The sequence below is a fragment of the Hippichthys cyanospilos genome, chromosome 21 (genome assembly GCF_059441005.1).
Source record: "Hippichthys cyanospilos isolate Australia breed blue-spotted pipefish chromosome 21, RoL_Hcya_1.0, whole genome shotgun sequence".
Classification (NCBI taxonomy): domain Eukaryota; kingdom Metazoa; phylum Chordata; class Actinopteri; order Syngnathiformes; family Syngnathidae; genus Hippichthys; species Hippichthys cyanospilos.
Window position 1 is genome coordinate 2,477,584 of NC_142389.1, and position 17,713 is coordinate 2,495,296.

Here is a 17,713-nt window from a genome sequence, read left to right on the forward strand (position 1 = left end):
CAAGAGGTGTTTACGTTACCCAAGGCAAGAGCGCCACGCTGTGGTGTTTTTTGTAAATAACAAGATGCATTTTTTTTTTAACCTAAATAAATAATAGAAATCTTGTCGACCTACTCACCCGTGTCTAGCGATACAGCCTCCGGAATTATGTGATAAAACGAAAAGTCTTGGATGTTCTTCAGCAAATCTCATGAGTGCATTTGTTTCTTTGCACTATATCCGTTTTAAAATTGACACAACCAAAAAGCAATATAAAAAAAGAAATTTCAATAACCACTTTTTGTACTGCATTTATACAGCGGGAGAAAAAAACTTAATCACACTAGCCACGGCAAAAAAACAGAAAAAAACTTTTCCCCTGGGTTCACCTGTTATTTTAATTATTTTACGGGTTATCAAAAGAATCCGATTTTCGAGAAAAAAATCATTCAGCCACAATCCACTTTCTGAAGAGGGAAAACGCTCTCCGTGCTTTTAAATATGGTTTAATATTGCACTTTACAGTGTGCATCATCCCAGACTGAAGAGGTCTCGGTCGATTGATTTATTGAAAACTACATCTTCACGCATGTATGAAAATATCGTGGTCCAAACAGCCTTTAACAGAAGCACTGTATAGATCACAGGTACACTTAAAACAGAAGTTTACAAACCAACCCATGAAACGAGCCCCTCACATTAGAAAACATATTTAAGATCAGTATTTTCAAACGAGTCTTTTTGCGTAACATTGTGAATTAAACCTCAGAGTATCTCATGCAGCGCCAACAAAAACCGAGTCAGGAAGTAAAATGGAGACTTTGGCTGTCTACATCTTCGGGTCCTCACACAGAGTGCATCCAGGTTTCAGGTCTGCCATGCGCTCCATCTGGATTGTGACCGAGTGGAAGTTGTAAAAGGAGTAACAGGCTTGCGTCATCTCTCGCAGTACTGTCTGAGCATCTACAGACTCATCTGCGGAGAAGGGCAAAAATGGAAGAAAATCAAAATCGGCCCACAATGCAATCATGTAACTTCTTCATTTCCTTCAAGGTGACACTTTTCTTCTCACCTATGGCCACATGGGCAGATAGCACAGCTTGGTTGATGGTGAGGGCCCAGATGTGGAGGTTGTGGACCGCCGTCACCCCTTTCACTGCCAAGAGACCCTTTCGGACCTCGCTATATCTCACCCCTGCCGGGGCACCTGAGGTGCGATTTTCACTTTATCGTGTGCACAGCTGCAGCGACAACAGTATGTGTGAAAAATATTTGAAACATTCCTGACGATGGGCTCACCTTGCATCAAGACAATTAAAATATCCCTCATGATAGTGAAGGTGGTGCACAGAACCAAAATAGAGAAGAGGAACGTGCAGATGGGGTCTGCAATCTTGTATTCTGGCTGAAACAATAGAAAATACCCCGATTAAACCGAATAGATTTTTTTCAAATAAATTGTAGATGGCATAGCAGTTTTTTTTTAATGGCATTTCATATTTAATCGTTCATGAGTGGCTGAGGCCTCAGAAATGTTTTGTTTTGCTTTTATGCTACAATACTAAATGAAAAGCCTTTTTTTTTTTTTCAAATGAAGCTCCTTAATTGATTTCACCATAGTTCCCTGGCAACAAGAAGGTGCCACAGCACTAATTTGGTCTAAATACAGCTCTGCAAATCATGACAACAGGGTTGAACTTGTGGAACACACACACACACACACACACACACACACACACGTACCATGGTACCTCATTAGATTAGAAAGCTATATGATGTCATCTCTTTTTGTATGCAGACACGGAGTCTTCTTGTGTGCAATGCTCCTCACCTTGAAGAAGATGATAATGGCGCTGACCAGCACGCTGAGGCTCTGGAGAAGATCTCCCACCACGTGCACAAAAGCTGCACGCACACTCGCGTTGGCTTGCTGCATTCGACCGCCTGAAGGAAACATTGACAATTAAGTACGAATTGCATTCCATTGTTCCCATATTTTGTTTGCATATTATTTACTATAGTGGAGTGGTCGTCAAATGGGAGTGCGAGTAACCATGGGGGTACGTAAAGGCTTGAGAAGGATGTGAGAGTTTTGCGGGGCTTCCGCGGGTATCGGCAAATTAAATTTAATGCAGGAGTGACAGGAATAGTACATTTTCAAATACGCATGCGCAATAGTTGCAATGTCTTTTCGGCAGTTTGCGTAAACTGCAAAGTATTATCGAATCGGGCGTCAAACCACCGACTTTAAAAACATGTGAGTAAACATACCCCGATCCTCTTTCTTTTGCTCTACGTTGACAACATACTCCGCAAAATGAACGTGATTGGACACGGCTTTCTCGTGACTGTGGCCGGATGAAGGAAGTCCTCCGTGACTATGTCCGTGGCCGGACTGATGAAGGGTGAGGGCCATACTGCTCAAAAAGTCCGTTTGAGATACAGCGTACGGCATCGAGTAAATATTGTACGAAATGAAAGCGGCTGCGCTGTCCGCTCACATGATATTTGCCAAAACGGCGCAGCCGGAGGTCACGAGCATGACCGTGCCCTCGATGGTGTAATCGTCACTGATGATGCGTTCGACGGCCAGGTAAACCAACACTCCTGTTACCAGCCAGATGGTGAACACTGACAGCAATGCGCCCAGGATTTCTGCAAGGATGAGGAAATGACAACAGAGTGGACGAGAATAGACCAGTAAGAAAAAAAAAAAAAAAGAGGAACTTCATTCAGACAGAAGGAAAACGGACTGGGGAAAAAAACAAAAAAAAACTTCCCTTTAAAAGGATGTAAAGTGCCGAGGCATTCACTGATCGCTCACAATGTGGGAAAGTTTAACGTGCAACAAATATATACAGTATTTTTGGGACTATAAAGCGCGACTTTTTCGTCATGATTTGAGCCCTGTGGCTTATAGTCCAGCGCGGCTTATCTGCAAATGTGTGTTCAAGGAGTCGCTTTATGGGACAACTATGAAATACAACTGAAAAGATGTGAATCGAAAAGAGTTTTCAAATATATTATTAAAAATATATTTTGAAAATGGTTTAAATTGAATAACATCTTTTATAAAAGTTTGTGGTGTGCAAATTTGATACACAGTATATGATTGTATTCATAAATTTAGGATTGTCTATATTATATTATACAATACAATACAATACAATACAATATAATATATTATATGACTAAAATAATCAATTAAACAACGGGAGACAGAATGCTATCGAAGTATTGATTTCCAGTTTGAACTGATAATAAACTCTGCAGTATTCTATGGCTAATATCCATCCATCCATTTTCTATAAATGTAATGTTGGGACTAAATATGCAGGCGTGTTCAATATGTAAAGAAAATTTAAATTTCATATTACCACCATATACCTGCGGCTTCTAGTCCAGTGCGGCTTAACCGCGGCAAACGATTTATTTATTTATTTTTGCTCAATATTTGCTGCTGCGGCTTATACACCGGCGCGCCTTATAGTCCAGAAAACACTAACTTAAGGCTATGAACACGAGAAAATATGAAGAATCTACAAATGATGAGATTCATTGTTTTGCTTTAATTTTTACATCGTTGCCATCGTCTTATACACGGTACCATAGAAAACACGGAATTTGGAACCTGGACTGAGAAGTAGAAATCGAGGCAGGATTTCAATTCAAACAAATAAAAGCTTTCAAGTGTTTTACCGGCACGGTGCCAGCCGTAGCTGAGTTTGTGCGTGGCCTGCCTGGAGGAGAGCCAAAGCGACAACAGGCTAATGACGAAGCTGATGAAGTCCACCAGCAGGTGGGCCGCGTCAGTCATCACCGCCAGGCTCCCCGCAAAATATCCCCCTGGGAAACCGTCGGACAAAAACGAAAAACAGATTTAGCGACGTTTGGGATTCACGTCGGCGTCGATGGAGGAACGAGGACTCGCCGAGGACTTCGCCAATCATGAAAAGCAGGCAGACGACAGACACCGCGTACAACCTCTTCCTGGCAACTTTCTTCTCTCTCTCGCGGTCCTCCAGCGCGCGGCTGTTGTCATGGCAATGATTGACACCGGCGGTGATATCCGGATTCAGCGCTTCCAGGCTGCAAGCGTTGACGCAACCCAATTGAAACAACCGAGGGAAAAGTTGTTCATGTGTGATATTTGCAGGGCCAGATTCGGCAAAAAAAAAAAAAAAAAAAGCATCCTCACAAGGGTCGCAGGCTTGCTAGTGCCTATCCCAGCTGACTTGGGGCAGTAGGCCGGGAACGGAGGCAAACGACAGTCCTCGGAACCAATCACGCCCAAGAACAATTTAGTGTCAAATTCACCTGCCATGCATGTTTTTGGAGTGTGGGAGGAAGCCGGAGAGAATCCACGAGGGCTCGGGGAGAACATGAAAACTCCACACAGGAAGGCCTGAGCGAGGTGGGTTTGAACTCTGAACTCTGAACTGCGAGGCGGACGTGCTAACCGCTGCTCACTGAGCCGCACAATGAATTAGCGCTTTAAAAATAATATAAATAAAAAAATAAACATTTTTTTAATATATTTTTAGATTTACTGGTCATTTTAATTAATTAAATAATTAAGTCTGGATTGTTTTTTTTGGGTGGGGCGGGGTTTATATATATATATATATATTTTTTTTTTTCCATATAATCAGTTAATTTAATGTAAATAGAAAAAATATTATTGGCAAAAACTGCAGTCATTTGTTTGTCAGCATTTATTGAAATGAAATACTGTTGTAAAATTCTTCACAGAAAAACAAACAAAAATTAAGACATCTCATAAATTGTGTTGACTGCCAGAAATTACCTGTACTAACTCAAATATTTAAATATGGGGATGGTCTATTCTGTATACAGACCTTTGCAGATCTTGCTTAGGGATATTTGGGCCATTGTCATGTCCTTAGAAGACCCAACAAAGGGACGAGAATCAAACTTTTATCAAAAAAAAAAATACAGTGGACCCCCGGGTTACGGCGTCCCTGGCCTACGTTTTTTTTTTTTAACGTTACAATGTGGAATATTCCATTTTTTCATCCCCTCTTTAAGGCATTTAGCCCGCTCAACATGTGAGGTTGGTTGTGTTTGTTATTTTGCCTCCCTCTTCAGGCGTTTTTAGGTAATTGCTTTTATTTTCTATTCCTACAAACTGTTATTTTGCCATGAAAAATTCATTTTCATTGTTGTTGTTGGTGTTTTAAGAAGGAAGGACGGTCGAGATCTTTCAGATGCCACTAAAACAAAAAATGAGCGTAAAAGTCACATTTGTGCAGAAAACAAGTTAACATAAAGCAGGTTTCTCCATATTTTGTCAAATAGTTTGATGTCACTCAAATTACCCGTTTTCAAACAGTGATTACTAAATAACAGAATAATGTAGAATCATACTTTTTCCCCGCTAAGGAATCCAATCAGATACTCCACCATATGTTTACATAGACATCACATTATATTCTGTATCATTTAAAGATGAGTGACGCTTGGCACTGAAAGAACTGAGGAGAAAATGTGATTAAAGCCTTTTTAATTCTGTTTTATTGTATCATTACTGTATGTTTTTTTCGTAAAGCAAGATTTAATAGAGTGTGATGTTTCCCTCTTGTAAAATTACACAAAAGTCTGTTTTGTTTTTTTTTTTTTTGAGGATTAATGGTGTTTCTTGTGCCCGCTTTCGCCACCTGTTGAAAAGTTGCAGAATCTTAACAGATGTGCAGCTCACACGAATCTCATGACCATTGCGCACAGCTCTTTTGCTAGAAGCACCAAACTTCACACGTTCACACAGCACGACTGAATGAAAACGTCCCGCTTGCACACTGCTAATCCCACCGCGGGGTCTAGTCTCGTGTGGAAAAAAAAAATGGTGAGGGGAAAAAAAAAGCGAAGAAAAAAAACCAACTCGTTTTTCCTGACACAAACGCAACAGAAAGGCGTATTTTTAATGTTCTAGCAAGATGATATTGAATACGTCGGTTTAGTTCATTTTCGTGTCAGAATTTGAAAATATAAATCTCTCACCTTCCGAGGTCACCGTAGCTGTTTTTGACATCAGACGCCAGACGTAACCTTTCCGGATCCTTACATTTAATCATGACTGGCATGTGAACGTCACAGCTGAAGGGAATCCCTCGCAATTGAAAGGCAGGCGAAAACCGGCAATTGTAAAAAAAAACCAAAAACAAAAAAAACACAAAAAAACTAGCAATTGTAAAAAAAATAATAATAATAATAAACAAAAGTGCCTGCAAAAAAAGTGATTTTAAAATGCTGGATGTTCTTTGAGTTGTTGTTCTCGTAGCATTGTTGTCTTTACTTGGTTTGAAGCAGAGTGAACGTCATTGCCGCGCGGCCAGCGTGCAAACAGCCAAATACGAGATTCATCCGGCCTTGTGACCTAGGCACCGTGTGCAAAAAAAAAAGAGAAAGAAATGAAAGAACGTAAAGTTTGCAGAAACTTTATCCAAACGTTTTGTGATTCACACGGAGAAAAACACTTATTTTAAATTAAAACCTTGGTAACCTCATTTGTTGATGAGGTTAAAAAAAAACGTTAAATGTGTAATAAAATATGTAAAATAATTTAGAATATTTTTTCATTTGCATATTTATTTATTCATCTATCGTTTACTTCTTTTAAATCATGGTTTTAAAGAAGAAAGCTTTGCAACCTCATTTGTTGGCGAGGTTAAAAAAGGGTTAAAAGTGTACTTATATGTCATGTAAAATGTAACGTATGAGAAATGTATTCATTTGCATATTTATTTATTGTTTGTTTATTCAGTGTGTTTATTTCTTCATTTGTTTACTTATTTTAAAGAGGAAAGCTTGGTAACCTCTTTTGATGAGGTTAATCTAGGTCATATAATATGTCATGTAAAATATGTCAAATGATTTATGATAGTTTGTTTCCATTTGACTGTATTATAATGAATCTAACACAAATAATAGCATATGCTAAATCAATGCGACTAATATTACAAGACTTGATCATTTGAATTTCGAGCACTCGTAAATATGTAAATAAGGGCAGTACCAAAATGCGCCACAAGAGGACGCTAATTCCCCAATAAAGTTTTAATACTGGACAGCTCCATTCTACACAGTGAAACTCATTCAACTTCCAATCAGAGCTCAAAACTAGAGAAACACTATAAAACAAAATATAAATGGCATATTTTCAACATTGTATTTTTACACTTTTGACTGTGCTCTCATCCCCCTTTCACTTCAAAAGATGAGGCAGTTTTTTGCAGTTAGGTGGACGTTTGAACTTCATTAAGCAACATGATTGTTTTAGTGTTTTAGTGTACTAAAAATATGTATTCTATTCCTGAATATTCCATAACAATCGATCTTTCACAATGACATAATTTAATGAGAATTATTAAACAAGTGTGATTATTTAAGTTCTTCAGCCTCCAATGAGCAAAAACCAAATAGCATTGAAATCATTATTGGTACTTTTTTATTGGCAAGTACCCCCTAATAAAATTCATGTAAATAGGCCAATATGGAGATTGGAATGTTTATACATGATGAAACTGGCTCATTTTATCAAATAATTTGTTGCGGACAATAAACTTAATCAAATGTATGCGCTGTATTAAACATGAGCAGTCTGTGGTGTAAAAATAAAAGAAATGATCTGAGAGGTTTATTGTTGCACTCTTTAGTATGAAAATGTAATTTAGACGTCAGAGTTTCACTGTTCTGTCCCAAAAAAAAGCCGACTCACCCTCAAAGGTTTGCCAACTGCTGCATCAGTGAGCGCTCGAAAATAAAACAAAAACAAATGACTTAAATAGCCATCAGTGGGTTATTTCCGTCTATTCAGCGCGCTCTAAAAAGTCGCCCCTGTTTTGCCTGTTTTTACGTGTGACTGGAGTTGCTATGGGATGCGGAGAGGCAGCAAAATGGCACGACAATTTAGTCACACATGACCGCTTTATAAATCTCGTCTCACACTTTTAAGTAGGCGGATGCAAGTCTACGTTCTCAACTTAAAAAAAAAACAATATGTACATCACACCGCAGTCTCCTTGGTGAAGATGCCGGTTGCCGGGACAACTTCTCCTCTCTTCATGCTAATTACCATTGAGCGTCTGATAAAAAGACCCCCCCCCTTTAAAAAAAAGTGGCAAACAATTAGAGATCTTTTGCATTGACGTCAGGCCGACTCCGCCGCGTTCACGCTCCAATGATGCCGGTCCTCTTTGCCAAGATGGGTGGCGGGGATGTTTTAGGGACTGACTGCAGGAAAGAGGAGGGGCGGAGTCAGGCGAGAAAGTGCCCCATAAGTGCCAAGGAACTCATAACAGGAACCAGACGAGGCTCGGCGGCCAAATACCACTCACAATTGAAAAAGGAAGCATGATGGAAGTGGTTCTAACCAGACTGCGGGACTTCTCCTGCAAGGACAGCACCTTTGACGCTTGCACACCTGCAGGAGCGTGCAGAGATCCCCGAAGCAGAGCAGACCGCCCCAGGAAAGGATTTGTAGCTGGGGAGGGCAACAAGCTGGACATCGAGAGTGCGCTGGCCTGGCTGCGAAAAGAACTGGTAAGACTGTTGAAATTTACGTCGACTCAATGGGAAAAAATAGAAACATCACGGCAATCTATCTAATTGTGATCAAACCTCAAGTACGCCTGAATGGATACACGTTCATCCCACTGAATGAAAATGAGAGGATATTTACTCTTGTCGAGCTCCTTTAAGTCACTCGGTTCACAGTCAAATTCCAGTAAATCCTCCAGGGTGAAGTCCAAGGCATTTATCTCCTCACAAAATGACCACCGGGGTGTTTTTTTTTTTAGCTTTGATTTGCCAGTTTGTTCCTAAGATACATCGCAGACATGTCGTTAAAATGTCAGCCCCCTGTAACCGTTAGACATTCCTAGGATCTAATAGGCTGTGTGTGTTTGTTTCGAAGGCTTTTAAATCTACATTGCGTCCCGGTGAACACACCTCAGAGTCTGAGGTTCATTCACAGACTCTTTTATCACTTGGGCTCTCACGCAGATGGCTTGTCATGGTAACTGAGTGGCGAGAATGATGTCACATACTGGACCGTCTTAACATACAGGATCTGGTACCTAAGAAAGCCATCAATCAGAAGGGAAAACTGTCTACAATACCTACTTTTTTTTGGCCTACTTACTCACAATTCCTAGGAAGATGGTGGTGTTCTCATTTAGCATTTTCTAGGTGGACTGTAGAAAACATGGTGCAAAACAAATTGAGGATTGTGGGAAATTTTGGCAAAATAGTACTCGAAAACCTTCGAAAGAAGATACCTGTTTTCACATTTGCAGAAGTTGCATCCCTGCAACATGACTTGATTTTTGGACCTTATTACGATTTTTCCAGGAATTTTCTTCCAAATTTGCTCTTATTTTCCGGGAGGAACATGTCGTGATTGTTCGTATGTGATTTTTGAACATTTTTGGGGGTTTATTAGATTATTATTATTATTATTATTATTATTATTATTATTATTATTATTATTATTATTATTATTATTATTATTATTATTATTATACAAAGTAGCATTAAGTAATCAATCACTTAAATACCTAAAGTAATTGCTTACTTTGGTATTTAATTAGAATTGAGTGAAAATTGACCAGGTACTAAAGTACCAAAATACTTCAGTACATAAATAAAGCGATTCCTACTTTAGTACTTCATTACCAAAAGTAGATGATTATTTCAGTTTAAAATTCAATTCGCCCCCATTTTAGACCCTTCTTTAGCCAAAGACTTGAAAAAAACCTCCTCAAAACACACACACACACACACACACAAGGATTGTTTTCTATCATAGTGGGGACATCCCAGTAACATAATGCATTTCCTTGTCCTTAACCCTAACTTTAACCATCACAAATAATTGCTTAAGCTTAACCCTTATCCTAACCTCAACCAAAAATGATTCACATCTATAGTCTACAAGCAAGTCTTGACTGTCACAAAGACCTTGTGGAGTCCATAAGGTGTCCCCACAAAGACAACAGAACCCAAGATTTAGTCCCCACCTTGTACCAAAAACCAAAAAGTACACACACACAGAGGAATGTTTGTTCCGCATAAATGTGGCGCACTCCAGGGAGTCCGGCTCAGTGTGTGAATAGAAGCCCAACAGCGCGGTGGCGTCACCGACTCAATAAAAAAGGACGTTGGCGTTTATTCTCGCCTTCCTCGGCTTGCAAACAAAAGCTTGCGTTTTCCACCGGCGCCGTTTTCAAGCCGCTGCTTCAATTAGCAGAGAAAAGAAAGGCAGATTAGCACTTTTTTTTCTGGGGGGGGTGGGGTATTTTATTGGGACATTCCTTGCTCTTTAGACCAAGCCTGGACTCTAAAGTTGGTGGGATTCTGAATATCTCATGTGACAAAAGCAATAATTAGACAGCTGCTCATCAAAAAGCCATAAAGAGAACTCCAGATAGAAGAATTTACATTTGAAAGAAGGCGGGGCCCAAATAAAATGATTCATTTTGAACCGGCCTACTCAGCTTGATGAATAAGAAGTATATTTTAGAAAAAAACTCAATTTCTTGGTTCAGGTCCAGCGATGTGATCATGGGGATCACCCAATAATTGTGATCATTTATTATTAGTATACTAATAAAATCAAGTGATAAATCAGTGGTTCTTAAATGGGGGTACGTCAGGGATCTTCAGGCTGGAATTTCTTTTCTGCAAAACTAATTGAATGCTTTTCTATTCCATGACAGGAACAGTTGCACTTTCTTTTCAAATTAGGAGCAAATTAGTTGGAACATGAAGCCACCTGTTGCAAAATTGTGTTCTAGTGACGCCTATATGCTCTAATTTTGTTCCGATTTCATTATCTTAGAAGTCTACGTTCTGGAATTGCTGAATAATAAACGCCTGGAGAGGCCACTACAAATGTGGCTTCCAAATGAATAAATAACAAAAAGAACAATAATCAATCAGACACGGATGGCACCCTAATCTATTTGAAGCATTTTTTTAAAAATACTTCAGATGGAGATGCGATCCCAAGATCAAGCGCTGATCCGGCAGCTGATGGAGCTTCACTCCGGCATCCAGGAGCTCAAGCAGGAGCTGTCCGAGGAAGAGGAGGACGAAGAGCGGGAGGAGTTCGAAGAGGAAGGCGGCTCCTGGGACTCGGAGAGCGAACAGGGAAGCGTCTACTCCAGCTCGGGGGAGGAAGGCTCGTTCGGTTCCTTCCCCAAGAGACCTTGGCGTCTTTACTCCAGGGCTCGGGCCAGGAAATCCTGCAGCAGGAGAAGCTCTGTGCCTTGAAATTGTCTCGTGGTCTCCAGGCTCTCTTCCAAGTCCTTCTTGCTCTCTTAAATGTAAACTTACATTACCTCATTCAATTCCAAAGACTTATTTTTATATTTTTTACGAGTCCAGACATTCAATATAAATTACTCATTCATGTTTTTGTTTTTGTTTTTTATTTTGGTTTTGATTTATTTACTCGTTATTTTCTAAAGTATTCGAGTGAGTAAAGTAACGAAGTATTAAAGTATTAGTAAAGTATTAAGATACTTTTAGGTATGAAAGCAGGGATCCCCAACGCTTGAGAATTTTATGGTGGACTGGGGGGTTTGTTGGATCAACAAAAAAAGAAATTTTGGGCGTATTATCAGAAATGAAAACATTCTTATAAAGAAAGTACAATTTAGAGATTTTTTTAAAGGCAGTTCAATGCATGAGTCACCGATGGTGACGCTCAAGACAAAATGTAATATCAACAGCGGCCAGAGGCGGCGCTAAAAACGAATATCAAACCAAACAAAGCACAAATTAATGAACTGTCAAAGGATAAATCAATTACAAAACATCATAATTTCGGGTGCGGCCCATGCGGCCCGGTACCAGGACCAAGGACTAGTACCGGGCCGCGGACCAGCAATTGGGGACCTCTGTACTAAAGTACTTGAGTAATTTCTTTTCGGTTCGTAATGGATTACTTGAAGTACTAACGTCCTAAAAGTAATCATTTACTTTGGGTACCAAAATACTAATTGTTCACTTTAGTACTTAAATACCTAAAGTATGTAGCGAAAGTAATCAAACGTTTTCATGCTTAATCCATTTAGTACCATTCATTTTTTATATATTCCTTTAGTAAAATTGAAAAACAAAAAAATATTAGCGATTGAACGTCTGAACCCGAAAAAAAAAGTAAAAAAACTGTCTTTGGCATTGAATGAGTTAACAGGACATGAAGGAATAGGGGCAGCAGGTCTTCCACACATGAAACTGTGCTTCATTACGAATCACAATCTCCATTTGACCAAAGGCAAGCATCGTCGCCTTTAACGTTTGTCAGACAAATATACTTTTACTCCAGTATAAGCTGCAGAAAAATAATATTTTTGTCCGTGTAGTTAATTATTTAGCCGGTAACCGAACTTTTATGTGTGATTCGCAAAGTATTTTATTGTTTATTACAGTTTGAATGTAAAAAGGTTACATGGCTACGGAACGTTCGAGCTGAAAGCTCGCTGACCTTCAACGACTTTAACGGCGTGGAGAATGGCGTCGCTACGGCAACAGAGTCATCAGTTAGTACAGTAATAAAAAAATTGTGACAGTATACAATTGGTTCTGGTTTTTATTTCCAGATGACACAAACAGAGGAAAAGAGTTTTCTCTCATTAATTTAAGGATATAAAATGGTATAAGTGCAAAACATACAAGATTAATAGAAATTCCATTTTTTTTTGTCTTCTTACCCTGTTTACTTTAAATGCACTTAATGACAATTTATGTTTTTATTTTACCAGATTTAATTCGCGCATACATCCAGTCATTATTTAACCCTTTGTGGTATTTTGTCCAATGCTTTGATTTTTACATCAAAGGTATTTTCCATCAAAGGGAAATTATTGAAAAAAGACACTAGGGAGCTGAAATTTCTCCCAAATGGTGACATGTCAAAATTCACCCACTTAGGTATCACACAACCAAGAGTACCTTGGATAAAATACTCCAATAATCATGTGGAAGAAAATGACCCGAAAATGGTCAAAATACTGCAGAGGGGTTAAATGTATTGAAATTTCTCAAAGTCTCAGAATTGGGCAGTCTGTTCAAGAGGCTTTTCCGCTTGGTCCTCCAGAGTTTATCACTGATCGTCTCCTGCGTCCTCCAGACCTCCGTAACTTTCTCTCCTCAGTCTTTGGATCTCTGTGTTGAGTCCCAGAAGAGTTTGAGCCAGCTGGAGATCCTGCGAACGCATCTCCAACTGCGTGACAAAAAAAAAAAAACACCTCAGTGAGGACGTCGTTTACATTTGCAAGATGATACAGTACAAAAAAAATAATAGCAGCATAAGTACCGTAACAATTTGATTGGACATTTCTTTCATAAATGTCCAGTCCCAAAACTTGTTTATTTTTTGACCTGCGCCAAAACTTGAACAAGTAACTTTCAGACAGCAATGCTAACACTTAGCCACCAGACTGGCAAGAAGGATGAAAGAAAGAAAGAAAGAAACAAACAAAGAAAGAAAGAAACAAGGAAAGAAAGAAACTACTACAAATAGTGACCGTAAATTTGTGAAAGTCTGAAATTTTGACTTGAAACTTATAGTGTTAGGGCTTCAACAAACAATTATTTTAATAACAGATTCATTCTCTTTTGTGCTTTAACCAAACAGTCTGACTTTTGAAAACAGTCCTAATTTTCATCTGTTTATCCACTCATTCAATGCCAGGGACGTAATTTCACGTTTCTTTTTAAGAGTCCAGACTTTAAATCCCAGAAATGTACGTATTAAATCAATACTTAAATACATTAAGGATTAAGGAAACAAAAATTCCAAAAACTTCCATCATCCATCTTTCTGCTTTTTTGTTACCGCCTGCGGCTTATAGTCAGATGTGGCTTATACGTGACATAATTCAGTTTTCCGCTGCATTTTTGATGGTGCGCCTTATAGTCCGAAAAATACGGCAACATAAAAAAAGTGGTAACTTTTTGGTGTTTACAGTTAGGAGAGGACAGACACAGGAAGTGATTCAAAACAGGCTTTGCTTCAACATACCAGTTCAGACCTCAGCCAAGTGATGGCTCCGTCAATCTGGGCCCTCCTCAGCTCCTCATTGGCTTGATGACTCCTGCTGAAGCTGAGCTGCCGGGCGCGGACTCTGTCATCATCTTCTCGAGACCCTCCACTAGTCCTGAAGGCGTCGATTAGTTTGTTCTTGATGTTCTCCAGGACCATGGTGGACAAGGTGTCCTCGCCGTGGCTGTCGCGGTCCATGCCGGGAGATTTCAGCCTCGCGCGCTCGTTAAAACTTTGTCCAGATCTCCTCGCGCTCTCTCCGGTGGATCCGACCTCTCCTCCGGCGAGCTTCGACGCTCGCTCTGCCCGCCTGGTGTGGAGCTGCCTTGTTTTGTCATTGTTACTATGGAGAAATCCCCCTCCTCCTTTTGCTAGCCCTAATAAGAATGGTAGAAGATCTCGGACAAAGACTATTGTTGCTTCCAATAAGAAGTGAAAAGACCCCCTCCCTTCTTCTCATCCAAAACTAAGCCACCACACCCTCCCCCACCTTTTTTTTTCTTCCAGAGGGGGGCTTTTTGGTTCTCATTCAATGCCGCCCCCATACAACTCAACTGTGAGAAACGTGTTGCGAAGGAGCTCTTTTGGTCGGCCCGGTGTGCGGCGAACAGCGAATCCATCACTCCCCCCCCCCCCCCCCCCCCCCCCCCCCCCCCCATGGACGCTTTGCTGCCTAAATAAGACCTGCTTGTCAGGCTTACGAGGAAGACAGGTCCGGCGAGGAGCGAGACACTGCTTCAGTGTTAGCCCATTCTCCAGCACAAAGGAGATCCTACAGTGAAATACAACCAGGCCTTTTGTGTCCACGTTAAGTCCATTCCCCATAGGCTGCGTGGGATGGTTTTTGGCAGCTGGGAGCAGTTTTTCCTCTGACTTTTTGTATAGGGATGAGACAGGGGACTAACTTACGGGCCTGACTCCGGGCAGAGGGAAGACAGCACAATCAGTCAGCGCTACGAGTGGATGGGCCTTTTCCTGGCAGCCATTCCTCACTTTGTTGCTTTCAGCGATGCGGCAATAACATGCAGTTGGATACATAGTAAAACCGAGGTCTCCAACCCCGAGTCCGCGACCCGTACTACGGTACTAGGCTGCATGGGCATGGAACTGATTGAATTTTTCCTTTAACTTTTCATTCATTTGCGCTTTGTGGGCTTGCTTTGTTTTTTGGCGCCGCCTCTGGCCGATCTTGATATTGCATTTTGTAGTGAGGAAGGACGGTGTGGCTTCAATTGAGATTAGACGCACGTTGATCGACCTGTGAAACCTGTATGACGAGTGTCTAAATTGTACTTAATTTTTTTTCGTTCTCCTTCTATTTTTAATTTCAGACATTTTGATGTACTTGGTTAGTTTTTTCAGTTTTAGACTAACCTGTAACCTGTATAAATACTGTCAAAAGTAAAGAGTTGTTGAAAGTTGAAAGAATACTTTTAGGTATACAGTAATAATCTAATTCATGGTCGGTGTGGGAGGTGTTTTCTCTTTCCTAGGGGGACTTTGCAAAATATAATTGAGAAACATTTGTATATGAGTTCTTAATCATGCCATGATTTATGAAATATGAATTTTCTACAATTAGAACAAATAAAACAATAAAATAAAACAAAGGAATATGATCAATTCTGGTGAGAACTGCTCACGGATATTTAAAACTCCTTAAAACTGTAAAGCTTAACATTTTAAATGCAAAAAAAAAAAAAAAAACAACTAAGCAATAACGTTGCTGAAATCGTTTATTTCAGCAGATTACCTATGATGAAATAATCTCCTGCTACATTAACACCTCTGCTGCCCTCTAGAGCACAATCCTGGTAGGGCAGCCGCTTTTTTGCATGGGCGTCTAAAAATTCCAGTACTATTATCATACTTATGTTTTTAACAAAAGTAGTATTGCAAATAGCTGTAGCTTTGTAGATGGTATTAGTTCAATTAAAAAGTAGGCTGAATTGTAAATTGTTGGATTTAATGTCGTGTGACAAGTAAAAGGGTCACAGTTGAAATACCACTGACCTTTGTCAATTAAATTCACAAGATTTACTGTAGTAAGCAAACATGAAAACACTGTATTCACTCATAGGATCAATTTGATTCTAAGATTTCTGAGCCAAGGGTGTGGCAACATTCTCTCCTTGCGTTTTACGTTTCTTGTGTCTGCTCCGAGTCCGCTTCTGACCTGGCTCGATTTTTTTAAGCGGCGGCGTCGGCCCCTTTTTTTTCTTCTTTTTGAGGCAGCTTAAGGGGTTCGGGTTGTGCGGTTTCCTCTTCCTCTTTTTCCCCCGTCTGTCTCCGTCAGTCTTAACGATACCCTGTTCCTCTTTCATGCTTCGGAGGCTCTGATGCTGCGCCGGGCTCACCAGCTCGCCCAGCTGGACGGCCTGGACTTGGTCCAGGGACGATTGGCTGGGTTTGTCCAGTACCATGGTGTTGAGGATGATGTAAAGCAGAGGTATGCCTGGGATCTTCTTAAGACCCGTTGTCAGCTTGGAGTCCTTTGCAAGAAACCATATACCCGTGTAAGAACGTTAGAATCGACTCAAATGTGACATTATTGTTATTATATGCACTTTGACCTCCACAACATGGCGGCAAATGATGCCACGGGTAAACCGTGCAGCCATTTGTATATACAATTTGAAGAGATAAGAAAAAATGCGACCTGCGTGGCAATAAAGTAGTGATGCGGGTTTGTGCCCTCCAGCATCGAAAGCAGACACTCCGAGGCAGGAACTGGATTCTTCAAATGCTGACATTTCCTCACTTGATACCTCTGTAGAATGATTTTTGCACCAATAAGATCTTTCCCCAGGCTCTCCAGTTCCTTTAGAGCGCAACTGGGGCACAAACACAAATATGCAAGATTCAATGACGTAATCGTTTCTCTGGCATTGGGATGCAACTCAAAATACTCACTTGGTGGTGCAAAGCTGTACCTCGCCCATAAGGTACTTTGGCATTTGCTCCTTGATTTGAATCTTGTTCTTTAATGCCGCTTGGCAGAAAGTTCCGTCAATGAGAATCTGATAAGGTTCCCGAAAGTTAAAATTGTATTTGTAAAAGGACAATGTTTTCTTGGCTATTTTCTGTCGCTTGATCTTCATGATGGCTGACTGGTGGAATTTACGCGAGAAGTTTCTCTAAATAAGAAAGCAATAAGTTGTAAATAAAAACTTTGCAATTCAGCGTGAGTCGCGATGTTGTCTCGATTACTTTAGAAAGCTTCTGCTGTATCCAAAGTTGTACGCGACCAGGCGAAATTACACGATCGCAGCATGCGCTTAGCGTGAAATAAAAACACACACCGTGTGCTTACTTTCGCGGACTTCGTCGAGAAACAATATACGAGAGAAAGGTTCCGACCGTCATTGTGGCCAACGTAAAACAAATGCAAACTTATGGTGATTTAGTCATGTTTTTTTAATGCTTATTGTTGATTGTAGTAGCAGAAGTAGTAATAGTCTGTCATAATATTATTTTATTTGCCCTTTGTTTAATTAAAAAAAGTAATTGAAGTGCAGAAGTATTTTTCCGATATTTTTTACAATGCCGTTATTGGTATTATTATTAGTATTATTAGTAGTATTATCTTTTCCTTTTACTTCTTTTTTATGACGACAGCGGACTGAATAACGTTGTTTTTACCTATTGACCGGAAAAGCAAGT

The 17,713-nt window shown here is 40.0% G+C and overlaps 4 protein-coding genes across 5 annotated transcripts; 1 reads left to right on the plus strand and 3 right to left on the minus strand.

Moving 5' to 3' along the window:
• Positions 1 to 469: 469 nt before the first annotated feature.
• slc30a8 (solute carrier family 30 member 8) lies at positions 470 to 6,323 on the minus strand. Of its 2 annotated transcripts, XM_088404867.1 has the most exons (9): positions 5,998 to 6,323; positions 3,911 to 4,068; positions 3,679 to 3,825; positions 2,481 to 2,634; positions 2,251 to 2,396; positions 1,811 to 1,923; positions 1,279 to 1,384; positions 1,052 to 1,186; positions 470 to 954 (listed from the first exon to the last, which is right to left on the minus strand). In XM_088404867.1, exons 1-9 carry the CDS (start codon positions 6,078 to 6,080, stop codon positions 809 to 811), a joined length of 1,188 nt encoding a protein of 395 aa, XP_088260993.1. In that variant the 5' UTR covers positions 6,081 to 6,323; the 3' UTR covers positions 470 to 808. The 2 variants fall into 2 exon arrangements, with proteins under 2 accessions (XP_088260993.1, XP_088260994.1); XM_088404868.1 differs by lacking the exon at positions 3,911 to 4,068 and having other exon boundaries at positions 5,998 to 6,320.
• A 1,966-nt stretch (positions 6,324 to 8,289) lies between these two features.
• LOC148406118 (leucine repeat adapter protein 25) lies at positions 8,290 to 12,582 on the plus strand. The gene is made up of 2 exons (XM_088405350.1): positions 8,290 to 8,538; positions 10,990 to 12,582. Exons 1-2 carry the CDS (start codon positions 8,350 to 8,352, stop codon positions 11,269 to 11,271), a joined length of 471 nt encoding a protein of 156 aa, XP_088261476.1. The 5' UTR covers positions 8,290 to 8,349; the 3' UTR covers positions 11,272 to 12,582.
• Positions 12,578 to 14,657, minus strand: LOC148406119 (alanine and arginine rich domain containing protein). Its single transcript, XM_088405351.1, has 2 exons — positions 14,030 to 14,657; positions 12,578 to 13,228 (listed from the first exon to the last, which is right to left on the minus strand). The coding sequence occupies exons 1-2, from the start codon at positions 14,246 to 14,248 to the stop codon at positions 13,109 to 13,111; spliced, it is 339 nt and encodes a 112-aa protein (XP_088261477.1). The 5' UTR covers positions 14,249 to 14,657; the 3' UTR covers positions 12,578 to 13,108.
• Positions 14,658 to 14,715: 58 nt separating this feature from the next.
• utp23 (UTP23 small subunit processome component) lies at positions 14,716 to 17,576 on the minus strand. The gene is made up of 3 exons (XM_088405347.1): positions 16,964 to 17,576; positions 16,710 to 16,884; positions 14,716 to 16,542 (listed from the first exon to the last, which is right to left on the minus strand). Exons 1-3 carry the CDS (start codon positions 17,149 to 17,151, stop codon positions 16,144 to 16,146), a joined length of 762 nt encoding a protein of 253 aa, XP_088261473.1. The 5' UTR covers positions 17,152 to 17,576; the 3' UTR covers positions 14,716 to 16,143.
• Between the last annotated feature and the right edge of the window lie 137 nt (positions 17,577 to 17,713).